At 52.6% G+C, this 20,093-nt stretch overlaps 1 protein-coding gene across 1 annotated transcript in view; it reads left to right on the top strand.

Annotated features, from left to right (window-relative positions):
- EIF2AK1 (eukaryotic translation initiation factor 2 alpha kinase 1) overlaps positions 1-20,093 on the top strand; it is a 98,574-nt gene that overhangs the window by 33,701 nt on the left and 44,780 nt on the right. Inside the window, exons 7-8 of the mRNA XM_075318045.1 lie at positions 8,986-9,085; positions 9,640-9,697. Coding sequence (XP_075174160.1) covers positions 8,986-9,085; positions 9,640-9,697 — 158 coding nt within the window. The remainder of the gene's footprint in view (positions 1-8,985; positions 9,086-9,639; positions 9,698-20,093) is intronic.

Here is a 20,093-nt window from a genome sequence, read left to right on the forward strand (position 1 = left end):
GGTCGGTGGCAGGCTCTCTCCACTTGGCGACGTATGGTTCTACCCCGTCTCCGTTCAGTGGGGGCGAGTTTATATCTCCCATGGCTACAGGATGGAATTCTGTCCACCCGCCAAACAGATTTTTCTGTCAACTTCTCCCGGCTCCAAGGCCGCCGCCTTCTCACAGGCCGTGGCATTTCTTGCAGGCCAACGGAGTAATTGTTCCGGTTCCCGACTGGGAACGGTTCTGAGATTTTTGCTTAAATCTATTTCTAGTCCCCGAAGAGGGCGGTGCCTTCCGACCTGGATCTTTAGCTTTTCAAGCATGGTCTGGTGTGGCGTTTTCACATGGAGTCTCGGTCTTGTTCCGTGTGTTTTTCACCGGATCAATCAAGAACCCAAGGAGATTCCCTAGCAGCCATCGGCATCAGGGATGCCTTTCGGCAAGAATCAATCGCAGTTTCACACCAGCGTTGACTACGTTTTGCCATCGGAGTGGTCCAATTCGTGGCTCTTCCCTTTGGGTTAGCCACGGCCCCTCGAGTATTCTCCTTGGGGCTACTGTGATTAGGGTCCTGCACCCCTAGGGGTTGGCAGTGATCGTTTGCCCTGGACGGTTTTCTTCTCGGGGTTTCATCCAGCGCAGACTCTTAGTAGAGTACTTCGCTTACTCTCGCCACTCTAATCTATTCGGGTGGCTTGTCATTCTGTCCAGGTCCACTCTGACTTCGCACCAGAGGTTTTCAGGGACGCAATTCGAGACTCTGTCGGCACTTGTGAAGCTGCTCTTAGTCGATCAGTAGTCCCTCCGGGTCGACGTCGTTCTATCAGACACCAAATAAGGTGCTGGTCAGACGGTGGCGTCATTGGAAGCGATTCCTTGCCCAGTTTCTCCTGCGTCCTCTGAGACTGGAGGGTTTCCGCTGTACACGCGACCTCCCTCCTTCTCGGAGTGGTGGCTTCGCCACTGACCAGGGGCTCGTTGCAGTGGTGGTTTCGGCCACTCTGTCTCAGGGATGATCCTTCCTAGCCCCGTCCCGGGTGATCCTCACCAGGGTGCTGGTCTTTCCGCCTTGGGAGCAGTATATCTCCACCGTGGAGCGCAGGGCGCTTGGACTCTGTCCGATTCAGCCCTCTGGTTCAATGTGCTGGAAATCACAGCTGTATTTCTAGCTCTCTAAGCCTTCACCATCTGTTGGCGGCTAGGCACATCGAGTCCAGTCGGACAACGTGACAGCGTTTTCCTACATCAACTTCCAGGGCGGGACATTCAGCCGTCTGGCAATCTTGGCGGCTCATCATTCTTCAGTGGACAAGGGACTCCTAGTCCACCATATCCGCAGCCCACATCCTAGATGTGAAAACTGCGAGGCAGACTATTTCAGCTGTCCAACCGTGGTCCACAATCCTCAGGTTTTGCGGTAGGCACACTGGTTCATGTTTGATCCCAGCTTCGTCTCTACCTCTTGCCCAGAGTCCTGCGCAAGATCAGTTAAGGGGGCCGTCGGGTCATTCTCATTCTCCAGACTGACCCAGGCAGGCTTGGTACCCTGACCTGCTCCTTCTGTCCGTTGGATTGCCATGGCATCTTCCGGACCGTTCAGACCTTTTCTCAAAAGGGTCCGTTTTTTCCGTCAGAATTCTGGATTCTCAGATTGACGGCGCAGATCTTGAGTCCTGGATCTTGGCGACTTCTGGTATCCTTCCTGAAGTCATCTCCGCTATGACTCGAGCTCCAAAGTGTCCTTTGACCTTTTTGGCCTTGCCGACCCTCCTGTCTCTTTCACAGTCCGGTTTACAGCTAGGACTATCCCTCATAAGGGACAGGTCTCGGCTCTGTCAGTATGTGCCAGCGGCGTATCGTCCGGCTGGCTCCGGTGCGCTCCTTTCAGGGCGCATCTCACATTATTCCGCCTTTCCTGCGGCCTATGGAGCCCTGGGACCTTAATCCGGTCCTCCCGGTTCCCGGAAACCCCCCTTTGCGCCTCTTAGGGAGGTTTCTTTGTTTCATCTTTCACAGAAAGTAGTCTTCTAGTGGCTATAATTTCCCGCCAGAGAGTTCTAGCTGTACTCTCTCGGAGTCACCCCCTTCTTGGCCTTTTGCATCAAGACAGGGTGGTCTCCGTCCGACTCCGGACTTTTTTCCCTGAGGTGGTTACTGCTTCCACCTTATCCGGGGCAATTTTCCTGCCTTCCTTTTGTCCGGCTCCTGTTCATCGTTTGAGAAAGCGTTGCATATCCTGGATCTGGTGCGGGCGCTCCGGATCTATGTGTCTTGCACCGCCGTTATTAGGCAGTGCACCTCTCTCTGGTGCTGACCGCTAGTCAGCGTAGCGGTCTCTCGGCATCTAAGCCGACCCTGGGTCGTTGGCTTAGATTGGCCATTTCCGAGGCCCAACAAGTGTACTCAAGTGCCTTCCCCGCCGGGGATCAGAGCACATTTGATCAGACCGGTCGGTGCCTTTTGGGCTTTCAGGCTCCAGGCTACGGCTCAGTAGGTCTGTCAGACTGCAGCTCGAATTAGTCTGCATACTTTTTTCGAAGCTCTATCCAAGGCATGCTTATGCTTTGGCAGACGCGGGCTTAGGCAGACGCATCTTTCAGGTGTCTGTCGCCCATTTGTGAAGTTAGGTTTTGCCTGCTTCTCAGTTGTCTGGTTATTCCCACCCATGGACTGCTTTGGAACGTCCCATGGTCTGGGTCTCCCATAGGAACGATAAAGAAAAAGAGAATTTTGTTTACTTACCGTAAATTCTTTTTCTTATAGTTCCGTCATGGGAGACCCAGCACCCTCCCTATTGCCTGTTGGCAGGTTTCTTGTTCCGGTGTCTTCACCGGCTGTTATTGTTGTAGACAGAGGTTCCGGTTCTTCCGGTTTTTACTCTGTCTCTTCTTGTGGGTGGATGTCCTCCTTCAGCTTTTGCACTAAACTGGCTAGGACTGGCTAGCAGGGGGTGTATATACTGGGAGGGAGGAGCTACACGTTTTGAGTGTAGTAACTTTGTGTGTCCTCCGGAGGCAGTAGCTATACACCCATGGTCTGGGTCTCCCATGACGGAACTATAAGAAAAAGAATTTACGGTAAGTAAACAAAATTCTCTTTTTTAGGTTTCCCAAACGTACACGGAGTGCGTTTCTTGATCACTCCGACTTCAGAGATACAGTCCAGAAACACCGAGCTTTTCCAGATAAGCGCTTTACTAAGCGCCTTAATGACACACGTTATCCCTTCCCCCCTGACGTAGTCAAGGGTTGGGCTCAGTGTCCCAAGGTGGATCCTCCAATCTCTAGACTGGCGGCTAGATCCATAGTTGCAGTGGCAGACGGTGCATCACTCAAGGATGCCACTGACAGGCAGATAGAGCTCCTGATGAAATCCATCTATGAAGCTATCAGCGCGTCCTTTGCTCCGGCATTCGCAGCCGTATGGGCACTCCAAGCTATCTCAGCTTGTCAGTCTGAGATTAATGCAGTCACACGTGCCTCTACTCCGCAGGTTGTGTCCGTAACCTCTCAGGCGTCGGCGTTTGCGTTCTACGCCATGAATGCTGTCCTGGACTCTGCGAGCCGTACGGCGGTAGCATCCGCCAATTCGGTGGCAGTCCGCAGGGCCATGTGGCTACGTGAATGGAAGGCAGACTCTGCTTCCAAAAAGTTCTTAACCGGTTTGCCATTTTCTGGTGACCGCCTGTTTGGCGAGCAATTGGATGAAATCATTAAACAATCCAAGGGAAAGGACTCGTCCTTACCCCAGTCCAAACCAAACAGACCTCAACAACGGAAGGTACAATCGAGGTTTCGGTCCTTTCGGCCCTCAGCCAGGTCTCAATTCTCCTCGTCCAACAGGCCACAGAAGGGTCAGAGGAACTCTGATTCATGGCGGTCTAAGTCACGTCCTAAAAAGACCGCCGGAGGAACCGCTCCCAAAGCGGCCTCCTCATGACTTTCGGCCTCCCCAAACCGCATCCTCGGTCGGTGGCAGGCTCTCCCGCTTTTGCGACGCCTGGTTGCCACATGTCCAAGACCGATGGGTGAGAGACATTCTGTCTCACGGTTACAGGATAGAGTTCCGCTCTCGTCCTCCGACTCGTTTCTTCAGAACATCTCCGCCCCCCGAGCGAGCCGATGCTCTTCTTCAGGCGGTGAGCACTCTGAAGGCAGAAGGAGTGGTGATCCCTGTTCCCCTTCAGCAATGGGGTCACTGTTTTTACTCCATCTTGTTTGTGGTGCCAAAAAAGGACGGATCTTTCCGTCCCGTTCTGGACCTCAAACTGCTCAACAAACACGTGAAAACCAGGCGGTTCCGGATGGAATCTCTCCGCTCCGTCATCGCCTCGATGTCCCAAGGAGACTTCTTAGCATCAATCGACATCAGGGATGCTTATCTCCACGTGCCGATTGCACCAGAGCATCAGCGCTTCCTGCGTTTCGCCATCGGGGACGAACACCTTCAGTTCGTGGCGCTGCCTTTCAGCCTGGCGACAGCCCCACGGGTCTTCACCAAGGTCATGGCAACAGTGGTAGCAGTCCTACACTCTCAGGGACACTCGGTGATCCCTTACTTAGACGATCTCCTTGTCAAGGCCCCCTCTCAGGTGGCATGCCAACACAGCCTGAACATTGCTCTGGAGACTCTCCAGAGATTCGGGTGGATCATCAATTTCCCAAAGTCAAAATTGACACCGACCCAATCGCTGACATATCTCGGGATGGAGTTTCATACTCTCTCAGCGATAGTGAAACTTCCGCTGGACAAACAGCGTTCACTACGGACAGGGGTGCAATCTCTCCTTCGAGCCCAGTCGCACCCCTTGAGGCGCCTCATGCACTTCCTAGGGAAGATGGTGGCAGCAATTGAGGCAGTTCCATTTGCGCAGTTTCATCTGCGTCCACTTCAATGGGACATTCTCCGCAAATGGGACAGGAAGTCGACGTCCCTCGACAGGAACGTCTCCCTTTCTCGGGCAGCCAAGGCCTCCCTTCAGTGGTGGCTTCTTCCCACTTCTTTTTCGAAGGGGAAATCATTCCTACCCCCATCCTGGGCTGTGGTCACGACGGACGCGAGTCTGTCAGGGTGGGGAGCGGTGTTCCTCCACCACAGGGCTCAGGGTACCTGGACTCAGCCAGAGTCCTCCCTTCAGATCAATGTTCTGGAGATAAGGGCAGTGTATCTAGCCCTAAAGGCGTTCCAGCCATGGCTGGAAGGCAGGCAGATCCGAATTCAGTCGGACAACGCCACGGCGGTGGCATACATCAACCACCAAGGCGGCACACGCAGTCGGCAAGCCTTCCAGGAAGTTCGGCGGATTCTGCTGTGGGTGGAAGCCACAGCCTCCACCATCTCCGCAGTTCACATCCCGGGCGTAGAAAACTGGGAAGCAGACTTTCTCAGTCGCCAGGGCATGGACGCAGGGGAATGGTCTCTTCACCCGGACGTGTTTCAAGAGATCTGTTGCCGCTGGGGGAAGCCGGACGTCGACCTAATGGCGTCCCGGCACAACAACAAGGTCCCGGCATTCATGGCACGGTCTCAAGATCACAGAGCTCTGGCGGCAGACGCATTAGTTCAGGATTGGTCGCAGTTTCGGCTGCCTTATGTATTTCCTCCTCTGGCACTACTGCCCAGAGTATTACGCAAGATCAGGTCCGACTGCCGCCGCGCCATCCTCATCGCCCCAGACTGGCCGAGGAGGTCGTGGTACCCGGATCTGTGGCATCTCACGGTGGGTCAACCGTGGGCACTACCAGACCGTCCAGACTTACTGTCTCAAGGGCCATTTTTCCATCTGAATTCTGCGGCCCTCAACCTGACTGTGTGGCCATTGAGTCCTGGATCCTAGCGTCTTCAGGATTATCTCAAGAGGTCATTGCCACTATGAGACAGGCCAGGAAACCAACGTCCGCCAAGATCTACCACAGGACGTGGAGGATCTTCTTATCCTGGTGCTCTGATCAGGGTTTTACTCCCTGGCCATTTGCCTTGCCCACTTTTCTGTCCTTCCTTCAATCCGGAATGGAAAAGGGTTTGTCTCTCGGCTCTATTAAGGGACAAGTCTCGGCGCTCTCTGTGTTTTTTCAAAAGCGTCTAGCCAGGCTTCCGCAGGTCCGCACGTTCCTGCAGGGAGTTTGCCACATAGTCCCTCCTTACAAGCGTCCGCTAGAACCCTGGGATCTGAACAGGGTGCTAACGGCTCTTCAGAAACCACCTTTCGAGCCAATGAGAGATATTTCTCTTTCACGCCTTTCACAGAAGGTGGTCTTCCTAGTGGCAGTCACATCACTTCGGAGAGTGTCTGAGCTAGCTGCACTGTCATGCAAAGCCCCCTTCCTGGTGTTTCACCAGGACAAGGTGGTTCTGCGTCCGGTTCCGGAATTTCTCCCTAAGGTGGTATCCCCTTTTCATCTCAATCAGGATATCTCCTTACCTTCTTTTTGCCCTCATCCAGTTCACCAATGTGAAAAGGATTTGCACTTGTTAGATCTTGTGAGAGCACTTAGACTCTACATTTCTCGTACGGCGCCCCTGCGCCGCTCGGATGCGCTCTTTGTCCTTGTCGCTGGCCAGCGTAAAGGGTCACAGGCTTCCAAGTCAACCTTGGCTCGGTGGATCAAGCAACCAATTCTTGAAGCCTACCGTTCTTCTGGGCTTCCGGTTCCTTCAGGGCTGAAAGCCCATTCTACCAGAGCCGTGGGTGCGTCCTGGGCATTGCGGCACCAGGCTACGGCTCAGCAGGTGTGTCAGGCGGCTACCTGGTCGAGTGTGCACACTTTCACGAAACACTATCAGGTGCATACCTACGCTTCGGCAGATGCCAGCCTAGGTAGGCGAGTCCTTCAGGCGGCGGTTGCCCACCTGTAGGAAGGGGCCGTTTTACGGCTCTATTACCGAGGTATTCTTTTACCCACCCAGGGACTGCTTTTGGACGTCCCAATTGTCTGGGTCTCCCAATGGAGCGACAAAGAAGAAGGGAATTTTGTTTACTTACCGTAAATTCCTTTTCTTCTAGCTCCTATTGGGAGACCCAGCACCCGCCCCTGTTTCCTTCGGGCTGTTGTTCTTTTGTGTACACATGTTGTTCATGTTGAATTGTTCTGGGTTCATGGTTTCAGTTCTCCGAACATCCTTCGGATTGAATTTACCTTAGACCAATTTATAAGTTTCCTCCTTCCTGCTTTTGCACCAAAACTGAGGAGCCCGTGATGCACGGGGGGTGTATAGGCAGAGGGGAGGGGTTTACACTTTTAAGTGTAATACTTTGTGTGGCCTCCGGAGGCAGAAGCTATACACCCAATTGTCTGGGTCTCCCAATAGGAGCTAGAAGAAAAGGAATTTACGGTAAGTAAACAAAATTCCCTTCTTCTCCATGGCCGTTTGCCTTACCCACATTCCTTTCATTCCTTCAATCTGGAGTGGACAAGGGTTTGTCCCTCGGCTCTATCAAGGGCCAAGGGTCGTCGCTCTCCGTGTTTTTTCAAAAGCGTCTAGCCAGGCTTCCGCAGGTCTGCACGTTCCTGCAGGGGGTCTGCCACATAGTCCCACCTTACAAACGTCTGTTGGAACCTTGGGACCTTAACAGGGTCAAAAGCCGCCTTTTGAGCCACTGCGGGATGTCTCTCTCTCCCGTCTTTCGCAGAAGGTGGCCTTCCTAGTGGCAGTCACGTCTCTTCGGAGAGTGTCTGAGCTTGCAGCGCTGTCATGCAAAGCTCCCTTCCTGGTTTTTCACCAGGATAAGGTGGTTCTCCGTCCGGTCCCGGAATTTCTCCCTAAGGTGGTATCCCCTTTTCATCTAAATCAGGATATCTCCTTGCCTTCCTTTTGCCCTAATCCAATTCACCAGTGTGAAAAGGATTTGCACTCTTTGGATCTAGTGAGAGCATGCCGGTTCTACGTGTCTCGCACGGCGCCCCTGCGCCGTTCAGACGCGCTCTTTGTCCTTGTCGCTGGCCAGCGTAAGGGCTCTCAGGCCTCCAAGTCAACCTTGGCTCGGTGGATCAAGGAACCGATTCTCGAGGCCTACCGTTCTTCTGGGCTTCCACTTCCTTCAGGGCTGAAAGCCCATTCTACCAGAGCTGTAGGTGCGTCCTGGGCTTTGCGGCACCGGGCGACGGCTCAGCAGGTGTGTCAGGCAGCTACGTGGTCTAGTCTGCACACTTTCACGAAGCACTATCAAGTGCATACCTATGCGTCGGCTGACGCCAGTCTAGGTAGGCGAGTCCTTCAGGCGGCGGTTGCCCACCTGTAAGAGGGGGCCGTTTTTGGCTCTTTCGATTGAGGTATTCTTTTACCCACCCAGGGACTGCTCTTGGACGTCCCAATTGTCTGGGTCTCCCAATGGAGCGACAAAGAAAAAGGGAATTTTGTTTACTTACCGTAAATTCCTTTTCTTCTAGCTCCTATTGGGAGACCCAGCACCCGCCCCTGTTCCTTTCGGGCTGGTTGTTCTTTTGGGTACACATGTTGTTCATGTTGAATTGTTCTTTTGGTTCATGGTTTTCAGTTCTCCGAACATCTTTCGGATTGAATTTACCCAAGACCAATTTATAAGTTTTCTCCTTCCTGCTTTTGCACCAAAACTGAGGAGCCCGTGGTCCACGGGAGGGTGTATAGGCAGAGGGGAGGGGTTACACTTTTTAAAGTGTAATACTTTGTGTGGCCTCCAGAGGCAGAAGATATACACCCAATTGTCTGGGTCTCCCAATAGGAGCTAGAAGAAAAGGAATTTACGGTAAGTAAACAAAATTCCTTTTATTACCTTGTGGTCATCTGAATGTAGATTGAAGAGCAAACATGTCCCATTCTTCATTCTTTCTAATAACCCCATACCCCTTTTGTCCATACACCCGCTGTATCAGAGAAGGGGGTGACTTTGCTCATGATAGGACATGTTGATTGTAGGACATATTCGCACAGTAGGAAGCTTTGCCTTTGATGCTTTTTCTGCATTTTTTTGCATTCGTCTGTTTTTGGATTCTATAGTTGCTGTACTATGCTCCTTTCATTACCAGGTACTGCGTGAAGTCAAGGTTTTGGCCGGATTACATCACCGTAATATCGTTGGTTACAATACAGCGTGGATGGAACATGTGCAGCCTCCAAATTCAAAGTGTAAGTGACATTGTGTTTTTTGTTTCTTTTAATATTTTTAAAGGGATTTTGTTAAATATTGGGTGACCTCTGCTTAGCAGAATGATGGGGTCGGGCTCCCGCACCCTTCCCTGATCAGCTGATTGTAGATATGGTGCTGCTCCTACAAGCGCCGCAGCTTCTCGGCTGTTTACCAGACATTGCTCTATTCATTATGTAGCAGCAGTGCCCGGTAAATTTAACAATTTTTTTTTTTGTCAGATAATCTTGTTGGCTTCATATGCAATTAAAGGGGTTATTTGGCACCAGTCACCTTAACATCTGAAGGCATCACATCCGCACACATCTGCTGAGATGCAGGTATAATCAATACTGATCACTGTAGCTCGCCTTCCGATGCAGAAGTGAGCTGTACCAGACAATCCCTTTAAGCTCTGTGTCAGCTTCAGCCACATATCTGATGCTGGATTTACATTTTAGTGTAATTGCAGATATAGGATGTAGTTAAAGTTCTCTTAACATTAAATTTGATGCATTTTGAAATACTGTCTAACGTCTTTGTGCTGTGATTTCAGGTAAGCCGGTTCCCTCACTACAAGCTATTAAAGGTTCCCCCAACCACAATTCTGAGGAGTAAGTATAGCCCAGACCATTGTGTTCTGCACCCCTCCTATTATATTCTTGCCTCCCTATTATAATCACATATATATGATGCTGTCCGCAAAGTGGCTTCATATTAAAGTGAACCTGTCAGCAGTTCTGGGTGCCAGATATCTGATCCCTGCCTCACTGTCCCTATATACACTAGCATAGATAAAGAGATCTTTAGAAAAGGTTTTCTAACGATCCTTAATGATATGCTAATGAGTGAGGGGACTAGTCACAGGGGTGTTATATCCTCAAGACTGTGTTATTTTTATCTATATTTTTTTTTCAAATATTTTTACAATATTCTAAAACTTTTTTATATATATATATATATATATATATATATATATATATATATAACTTTAGTCCTTCTATGATACATTAACTGTCATTACTCTGATTTCTGATATAATGCATTGCAATACATTATACATGTCAGTGATGCACTGACAGAGGCCTCTTAGACCATGGTGACAAAGAAACATGGTTTAAAAGGCTTCTGTCAGTGCATCACCGACATGTATAATGTATTGTAATGTATATCAGAAATTATAGAAGCCTCTTAGATCATGCTGCTCGTCACCATGGTCTAAGAGGCTTCTGTCAGTGCATCACTGACATAATATATTGCAATGCATTATATCAGAAATAACAAGCTTCTTAGACCATGCTCCTGGTCACCATGGTCTAAGAGGCTTCTGTCAGTGTATAACTGACATGTATAATGTATTGTAATGCACTATATCAGAAATGACAGAAGCCAGTTAGACCATGATGAGCAGGAGCATGGTCTAAGAGGCTTTGGTCAGTGTATCCCTTACTTGTAAAATGTATTGCAATGCATTATATCAGAAATGACAGAAGCCTCTTGAACCATGGTGACAAGGAGCATGGTCTATCAGTGCATCACTGACATGTATAAGGCCCTGTGCCCACGGGAGCTTGCTCCTGCGGATTTTGCCTCGGAAAACCTGTGGATTTATCTGGATTTTCCAGATAAATCCGCAGGTTTCAGCAAGCACAGACACTTCCCATGTTACCCTATGGGACATGGGGAGTGTCTGTATCCATGCTTCGGTTTGTGCGGCTGTGGAATATGCTGTGGATGTCCCGCAGCCGCACGTAACTGCATGTCAATTACTGCGGAAAAACCTGTGGAAATCTCGGCTCTCCACTATGGAGCTAGAGGCCGGAACTTCCGCAGGTAAGCCGCATGAATGTCCGCAGGTTTACCGCAGCTATTCCGCTGTACTACTGCAGCTATGGATAGCTGCAGATTCCGGGGAGCAGCTGCCGATTATATCTGCAGGTACAGAGTCCCGTGGACACATAGCCTAATGTATTGTAATGGCAGCAACATGCACTAATGGTCTCCTGTGACCCCGAAGAAGGACATTTTATGCTGAGCACCCAAAATCTTCTTTCTTTGTCGCTCCATTGGGAGACCCAGACAATTGGGTGTATAGCTATGCCTCCGGAGGCCACACAAAGTATTACACTAAAAGTGTAAAGCCCCTCCCCTTCTGCCTATACACCCCCCGTGCTCACGGGCTCCTCAGTTTTTATGCTTTGTGCGAAGGAGGCAGACATCCACGCATAGCTCCACAGCTTGGTCGGCAGCAGCTGCTGACCAGGTCGGATGGAAGAAAAGAGGGCCCATAACAGGGCCCCCAGCATGCTCCCTTCTCACCCCACTTTGTCGGCGGTGTTGTTAAGGTTGAGGTACCCATTGCGGGTACACAGGCAGGAGCCACATGCTGTTTTCCTTCCCCATCCCTTAGGGCTCTGGGTGAAGTGGGATCCAGGATCGGTCTCTAGGCACTGGGACCGTGCTCCCTCCGCAGCCCCTGGGAATCTGCAGGATAGGAGCTGAGTATCGTCAGGGACAAGGCCCTGCTACTATGAGGTACTCTGTGTCCCCGTGGGGACCGCGCATGGAGCGCTGGTGCCAGACACATTACAGCAGCTGGGTGTGTTAGTGCGCCGGACATGGAGCGCTTGTGCCAGACACTTTCCAGCACGGCTGGGTGTGTTAGTGCGCCGGACATGCAGCGCCAGTGCCAGACACTTTCCAGCACGGCTGGGTGTGTTAGTGCGCCGGACATGGAGCGCTTGTGCCAGACACTTTCCAGCACTGCTGGGTGTGTTTGTGCGCCGGGGGACTACCGCGCGGCCGCGCTTATTGCCGGCCGCGCTTATAACTTTAGTCCCCGGCTTCTGCGGCCTAGTGTCGTTTATTCCCGCCCACAGGCCTGCCAGTCAGGGAAGGGGCGGGACGCTGCACGGATCGTCAGCGGAGGGCTGGAGCATACATTAGTATCCTCCTCCCCCCTCACTCAGTACAGTGGGGCACTGGATTCCCGCACTTTTCTTGGGCACGCCCACGATCTCCTCCTCCCCACAGAACGCCGGCAGCCATTCCTGTCAGCGATTCAGACGCTGGAGAGGAGAGACAACACAGGGAGACCCAGGCAGGGAATCCGGTGACCACACAACTGCTTTGAGCGGTCGGTAAGCAGCACCTATGGTGCTGGCCCCACTGAGTACCGAAGTGTATATATATATATATATATATATAGGCTTATAGGCTATACATTGCACTGTACGGTCGCTCTGTTGATTTTTGGCTATATACTCCTGGTTGTTCTCAGAGGAGACAACATGTCATCTGCAAAAAGCAAGGGTGCCAAAGCACAGGTGTACTTTGCAACTTGTACCTCATGTACAGCTGTACTACCGGCAGGTTCCACTGACCCTCATTGTGTGCAATGCTCGGCCCCTGTGGCACTTACTCAGCCGGAGCCTCTGCGACTGGTGGCCCAGGTGGATCCACCTGCTACCACTGTCCAGGTGACAGGGACGGAGTTTGCAGCCTTTGCTGACAAACTGTCTGAGACTATGGATAAATGGTCTGCTAAAATACTGGAAGCATTGCAGTCCAGACCGGTGATTCAGGCCCCGGGCTCTATCCAATCCTTGACCCCTGGTCCCCCTCAATTGGAACAGCAAAGTGCCCCTGGGGTATCCCATAGGTCCCAGGGTGAGGTCTCTGACACGGACCGCAGTCCCAGGCCGACCAAGCGGGGTCGCTGGGAAATTCCCTCCACCTCATCACACTGTTCAGGGTCCCAGCAGGGGGACTCTCTGGAGGATGAAGCGGAGGTATCAGATCAGGATTCTGATCCTGCAGCCGCTCTCAACCTAGATACGCCTGAAGGTGACGCAGTAGTGAATGACCTTATAGCGACCATCAATCAGGTGTTGGATATTTCTCCCCCAGCTCCTACAATTGAGGAGTCTGCTTCTCAGGAGAAATTCCGTTTCAGGTTTCCAAAGCGTACATTAAATATGTTTCTGGATCACTCTGACTTCAGAGAGGCAGTCCAGAAAAACCGAGACTGTCCAGACAAGCGTTTTTCCAAGCGTCTTAAGGACACACGTTATCCCTTCCCCCCCGAGGTTGTCAAGGGCTGGACTCAGTGTCCTAAGGTGGATCCTCCAATCTCCAGACTGGCGGCTAGATCCATAGTTGCAGTGGAAGATGGGGCTTCACTCAAAGATGCCACTGACAGACAGATGGAACTATGGTTGAAATCCATCTTTCTTTGTCGCTCCTTATTGGGAGACCCAGACAATTGGGGTGTATAGCTTATGCCTCCGGAGGCCACACAAAGTATTACACTAAAAGTGTAAAGCCCCTCCCCTTCAGCCTATACACCCCCCGTACTGCTACGGGCTCATCAGTTTTTATGCTTTGTGCGAAGGAGGTCAGACATCCACGCATAGCTCCACAGCTTAGTCAGCAGCAGCTGCTGACTATGTCGGATGGAAGAAAAGAGGGCCCATAACAGGGCCCCCAGCATGCTCCCTTCTCACCCCACTCTTGTCGGCGGTGTTGTTAAGGTTGAGGTATCCATTGCGGGTACGGAGGCTGGAGCCCACATGCTGCTTTCCTTCCCCATCCCTCAATTAGGGCTCTGGGTGAAGTGGGATCCTTTCGGTCTCCAGGCACAGGAGACCGTGCTCCATCCACAGCTCCTGAGGACCATGCTGGATAGGAGCCGAGTATCGTTCAGGGACATGGCCCTGCTACTTTGAGGTACTCTGTGTCCCCGTGGGGACCGCGCACAGCAACACTCCAGCATTGCTGGTTGTGCTAGTGCACCGGGGACAGCAGCGCTGACTGCGTTTGTGCCATTACACACTTCAGCGTCGCTGAGTGTGTTCGTGTAGGGGGACTGCCGCGCTGACCGCCGCTGCCATGGTTATCACTGCGGCGCGGCTGGGACTGTTAGTGCGCCGGGGACTTCTGCGCCGACCGCGCTTATACGGCGGCCGCGCTTATAACTCGAGTCCCCGGCTTTTGCGGCCTAGTCTCGTTTTCTTCCCGCCCCCAGCCCTGCCAGTCAGGGGAAGGGCGGTACGCTGTACAGGACGGCAGCACTGAGGGCTGGAGCATGCTTTGCATACTCCACCCCCCTCACTCTGCACAGTGGGGCACCAGTTCCCGCACTTTTCTGGGTCACGCCCACGGCTCCCTCCTCTCCTCAGGACGCCGGCAGCCATTCCTCTCAGCTCTGCTAACGCTGGAGAGGAGAGACAAGCTCAAGGAGACCCAGGCAGGTTTTCTGGTGCCCACACAACCGCTTTGCGAAGGCGGTAAGCAGCACCTGTGGTGCTGGCCCCACTAGTGCAGAAGTGTACTTATAGATTATATGATTATAGACTATACTTTACACTGTATGGTGCACTGTTGATTTTTGTCTATATACCCTCCTGTATTGATCAGAGGAGACAACAGCATGTCGTCCACAAATAGCAAGGGTGCCAAAGCACAGACTTACTATGCTGCCTGTGCAGCATGTACGGCTATACTGCCGGCAGGTTCCACTGACCCTCATTGTGTGCAATGCTCGGCCCCTGTGGCACTTTCTCAGCCGGAGCCTCTGCTAAGGGCGGCCCAGGGAGAACCACCTGTTGACACTGTCCAGGTGACAGGGACGGAGTTTGCAGTTTTTACTGAAAGACTTTCTGAGACTATGGCTAAGATATTAGAAGCCTTGCAGTCCAGGCCGGCATCTCAAGCCAGGGGCACTGTGGAATCATTGCCCCCTGGTCCCCCTCAGTTGGAACAGCAATGTCCTCCCGGGGTGTCTCATGGATCCCAGGGTGAGGTCTCTGACACGGACCGCAGCCCCAGACCGATTAAAGGGAACCTGTCATCAGGAATTTGGCTTTCAACCTAAACGTTTCCCCCTCTGCAGCTCGTGGGCTGCATTCTAGGAAGGTTTCTGTACTTTTTGTGCCCCTTTTTAAACCAAAATAAACATTTTATAAACTTGTACCTTTCTGTTTGAAAATCTTGTTAATTTTCCATGTGGGCGGGCCGTGTGGCGTCCGTTGCTGTAGCTTACGCCGTCCCCCATGCTCCAAATCATGCCTCATAACACCGCCCACTGCGCCGAGGTCCCGTGCACGCCGGGACACCTAGTGACGTGATCGCATGCACGAGAGTATGGGCGGCGCTGTGATTGCATCGCAAGTGCCCGCCCATACTCTCGTGCCCGCCCTTTCCCCTCTGCCTCCAGCGTTCTGCGCCGGCCCGACGTCACCTCCTTCCCATCGTACCCTGCAGCAGGAAATAGATGGGAGGAGCGGAGCACAGGAGAAGCAGAGGATCTGAGCGACGTACAGAGGGGAGAGCGCGCACACGAGAGTATGGGCGCGCACTTGCGATGCAATCACAGCGCCGCCCATACTCTCGTGCATGCGATCACGTCACTAGGTGTCCCGGCGTGCACGGGACCTCGGCGCAGTGGGCGGTGTTATGAGGCATGATTTGGAGCATGGGGGACGGCGTAAGCTACAGCAACGGACGCCACACGGCCCGCCCCCATGGAAAATTAACAAGATTTTCAAACAGAAAGGTACAAGTTTATAAAGTGTTTATTTTGGTTTAAAAAGGGGCACAAAAAGTACAAAAACCTTCCTAGAATGCAGCCCACGAGCTGCAGAGGGGGAAACGTTTAGGTTGAAAGCCAAATTCCTGATGACAGGTTCCCTTTAAGCGAGCTCGCTATGATATCCCCTCGACATCATCACAATGTTCAGGGTCTCAGCGAGAGGACTCTCTGTATGATGAAGCGGAGGTAGCTGATCAGGATTCTGATCCTGAAGCCGCTCTCAACCTTGATACTCCTGATGGGGACGCCATAGTGAATGATCTTATTGCGTCCATCAATGAAATGTTGGATATTTCTCCCTCAGCTCCTCCAGTGGAGGAGTCAGCTTCTCAGCAGGAGAAATTCCGTTTCAGGTTTCCCAAGCGTACAAAGAGTATGTTTCTGGACCACTCTGACTTCAGAGAGGCAGTCCAGAAACACCGAGCTTGTCCAGATAAGCGTTTTCTTCGGCGCTCCATTGGGAGACCCAGACGATTGGGTGTATAGCACTGCCTCCGGAGGCCACACAAAGCAATTACACTAAAAAGTGTAAGGCCCCTCCCCTTCTGGCTATACACCCCCAGTGGGATCACTGGCTCACCAGTTTTCTGCTTTGTGCGAAGGAGGTCAGACATCCACGCATAGCTCCACTGTTTAGTCAGCAGTAGCTGCTGACTATATCGGATGGAAGAAAAGAGGGCCCATATGGGGCCCCTAGCATGCTCCCTTCTTACCCCACTTGTGGTTTGTAAGGTTGAGGTACCCATGGCGGGTACGGAGGCTGGAGCCCACATGCTGTTTTCCTTCCCCATCCCCCTGAAGGGCTCTGAGGAAGTGGGATCTTACCGGCCACCAAGCCCTGAGGCCGGGCTCCATCCACAGACCCATAGAACCTGCTGGATGTGGAGCGGGAGTGCCGTTCAGGGACAAGGCCCTGCAACTTTCAGGTACTCTGTGTCCCCGTATGGCAGGCCACGCACACCCCAGGCTTGCTGGGTGTGCTAGTGCGCCGGGGACTGTAGCGCTGTGCGCTGGGCTTATAGTCCCCGCAGATTACTGGGGGACTTTATGTGTGTGGATCGCCGCGCCGACCGCCCCTGGAGCGGCGGCGCAGCTGCGACTTGTAGTGCGCCGGGGACGCGCCGACCGCGCTTTTACGGCGGCGGCGCTTCTAACTTTAGTCCCCGGCTTTCTGCGGCCTAGCTCCGCTTCGTTAACGCCCCCCACCCTGTCAATCAGGGTAGGGGAGAGACGTTGTTCAATCGGCAGCGCCGAGGGCTGGAGCACGATTTGCATGCTCCAGCCCTCTCACTGAGCACAGTAGGACACAGGCTTCGCGCTTTTTCTCTGTGCACGCCCTAGGCCCGCCCCCAGGCTTGCAGCTCCCCAGGACGCCGGCAGCCATTATACACATGCAGTCTGGCTGGAGAACGGACGCAGGCTCTGGGGGACCCAGGCTAGGGGTTTCTGGCGACCACACACCCGCGCTAAGCGGGCGGTAAGCAGCACATACGTGCGGCCCCACTAGTGCCACAGTGTTATATTTTTCGCTGTACATAGACACTGCTGTGTCTAGATATATTTAATACTGCACTGTAAGGTCGCTTCTTGGCTGTACACCCTATATTGCTTTGAGGAGACAACAGCATGTCATCCGCAAAACGCAAGGGTGCCAAGGCACAGGCGGTATACACTGCTTGTACAGCATGTGGGGCTAATCTACCAGCAGGCTCCAACGACTCTCATTGTGTGCAATGTTCAGTCCCAGTGGCACTTCGTCAGCCAGAGCCTATTGTGGTGGTAGCCCAGGCAGAGACGCCTGTGAACCCTGCCCCGGTGACGGGGACAGAATTTGCAGTCTTTGCTGATAAAATGTCTGTGACTATGACAAAAATCCTGGAAACCTTGCAGTCCAGGCCAGTTGCTCAGACCATAGACACTGCTGTGTCTATGTTCCCCGGTCCCCCTCAGTTGGAACTAATCCGTACTTCAAGGGGGTCCCAGGCATCACAGGCTGAGAGCTCTGACTCCGATGACAGTCCCAGTCCGCCTAAGCGAGCTCGCTGGGAGAGACCCTCCACGTCATCACGCGGATCAGGGTCTCAGCGAGAAGGGTCCCTATATGAGGGTTCAGAGGTGGGTGATCAGGAGTCTTGTCCTGACGCCGCACTCAATTTGGATACGTCAGATGGTGACGCCATGGTAAATGACCTTATAGCGGCCATCAATAGGCTGTTGGATATTTCTCCCCCAGCCCCTTCTGCAGAGGAGGCAGCTGCACAGCAGGAGAAATTCCATTTTGCTGTATCCCAAGCGTAAATTGAGTACTTTTCTGGACCACTCTGACTTCAGAGAATCCATCCAGAAACACAATACTTATCCGGACAAGCGTTTTTCTAAACGCCTTAAGGATACACGTTATCCTTTTCCCCCTGACGTGGTCGAACGCTGGACCCAGTGTCCAAAAGTGGACCCTCCAATATCCAGGCTTGCAGCTAGATCCATAGTTGCAGTGGAGGATGGGGCTTCACTTAAAGATGCCAATGACAGACAGATGGACCTTTGGTTGAAATCTGTCTATGAAGCTATCGGCGCGTCGTTTGCTCCAGCATTCGCGGCCGTGTGGGCGCTCCAAGCTATTTCAGCTGGTCTGGCACAGGTGGACTCTCTCATACGTCCAGCAGTGCCGCAAGTGGCGTCCCTAACTACGCAAATGTCTGCGTTTGCGACCTACGCTATCAATGCGGTACTGGACTCTACGAGCCGTACCTCAATGGCATCTGCCAACTCTGTAGTTTTGCGCAGAGCCTTGTGGTTAAAGGAATGGAAAGCAGATTCTGCTTCTAAAAAATGTTTAACCAGCTTGCCATTATCTGGAGACAGACTGTTTGGTGAGCAATTGGTGGAAATCATTAAACAGTCCAAAGGTAAGGACTCCTCCTTACCCCAGCCCAGATCAAGCAAACCTCCACAGAGGAAGTGGCAGTCAAAGTTTCGGTCCTTTCGAGGCTCGGGCAAGCCCCAATTCTCCTCGTCCAAAGGGACTCAGAAAGAGCAAAGGAGCTCTGATTCCTGGCGGGCTCACTCACGCCCCAAGAAAGCAACCGGAGGTACCGCTTCCAAGGCGGCTGCCTCATGACTTTCGGCCGCCTCCCTCCGCATCCTCGGTCGGTGGCAGGCTCTCCCGCTTTTGCGACATTTGGCTGCCACAGGTCAAAGACCGGTGGGTAACAGACATTTTGTCTCACGGGTACAGAATAGAGTTCAGTACTCGGCCTCCGCCTCGGTTCTTCAGAACTTCCCCACATCCCGACCGAGCAGATGCCCTTCTTCAGGCGGTGAATTCTCTAAGAGCAGAAGGAGTGGTGGTCCCTGTTCCTCTTCAGGAACGAGGTCAAGGTTTTTACTCCAATCTCTTTGTGGTGCCAAAAAAGGACGGCTCATTCCGTCCTGTTCTGGACCTAAAACTGCTCAACAAGCATGTGAACGCCAGGCGGTTCCGGATGGAATCCCTCCGCTCAGTCATTGCCTCAATGTCTCAAGGAGATTTCCTAGCATCAATAGACATCAAGGATGCTTATCTCCACGTGCCGATTGCTACAGAGCACCAACGCTTTCTACGCTTCGTGATAGGAGACGACCATCTTCAGTTCGTAGCTCTGCCATTTGGTCTAGCGACAGCCCCACGGGTGTTCACCAAGATCATGGCGGCAGTGGTAGCAGTCTTGCACTCTCAGGGACACTCTGTGATCCCTTACTTGGACGATCTACTGGTCAAGGCACCCTCTCAAGAGGCATGCCAACTCAGCTTGACTGTTGCACTGGAGACTCTCCAGACGTTCGGGTGGATCATCAACTTCTCAAAGTCAAATCTGTCACCGACCCAATCACTAACGTATCTTGGCATGGAGTTTCATACTCTCTCAGCGATAGTGAAGCTTCCGCTGGACAAGCAGAGGTCACTACAGACTGGGGTGCAGGCTCTCCTTCAAAGTCAGTCGCACTCCTTAAGACGCCTCATGCACTTCCTCGGGAAGATGGTGGCGGCAATGGAAGCGGTTCCGTTTGCGCAGTTTCATCTGCGCCCACTTCAATGGGACATTCTCCGCCAATGGGACGGGAAGTCAACATCCCTGGACAGGAAAGTCTCCCTTTCCCAGACGGCCAAAGACTCTCTGCAGTGGTGGCTTCTTCCCACCTCATTATCACGGGGAAGATCCTTCCTACCACCGTCTTGGGCGGTGGTCACGACAGACGCGAGTCTGTCAGGGTGGGGAGCAGTTTTTCTCCACCACAGGGCTCAGGGTACGTGGACTCAGCAGGAGTCCACCCTTCAGATCAATGTTCTGGAAATCAGAGCAGTGTATCTTGCCCTACTAGCCTTCCAGCAGTGGCTGGAAGGAAGGCAGATCCGAATTCAGTCGGACAACTCCACAGCG

Source organism: Anomaloglossus baeobatrachus, chromosome 7 (assembly GCF_048569485.1).
Source record: "Anomaloglossus baeobatrachus isolate aAnoBae1 chromosome 7, aAnoBae1.hap1, whole genome shotgun sequence".
In the NCBI taxonomy this organism is placed as follows: Eukaryota; Metazoa; Chordata; class Amphibia; order Anura; family Aromobatidae; genus Anomaloglossus; species Anomaloglossus baeobatrachus.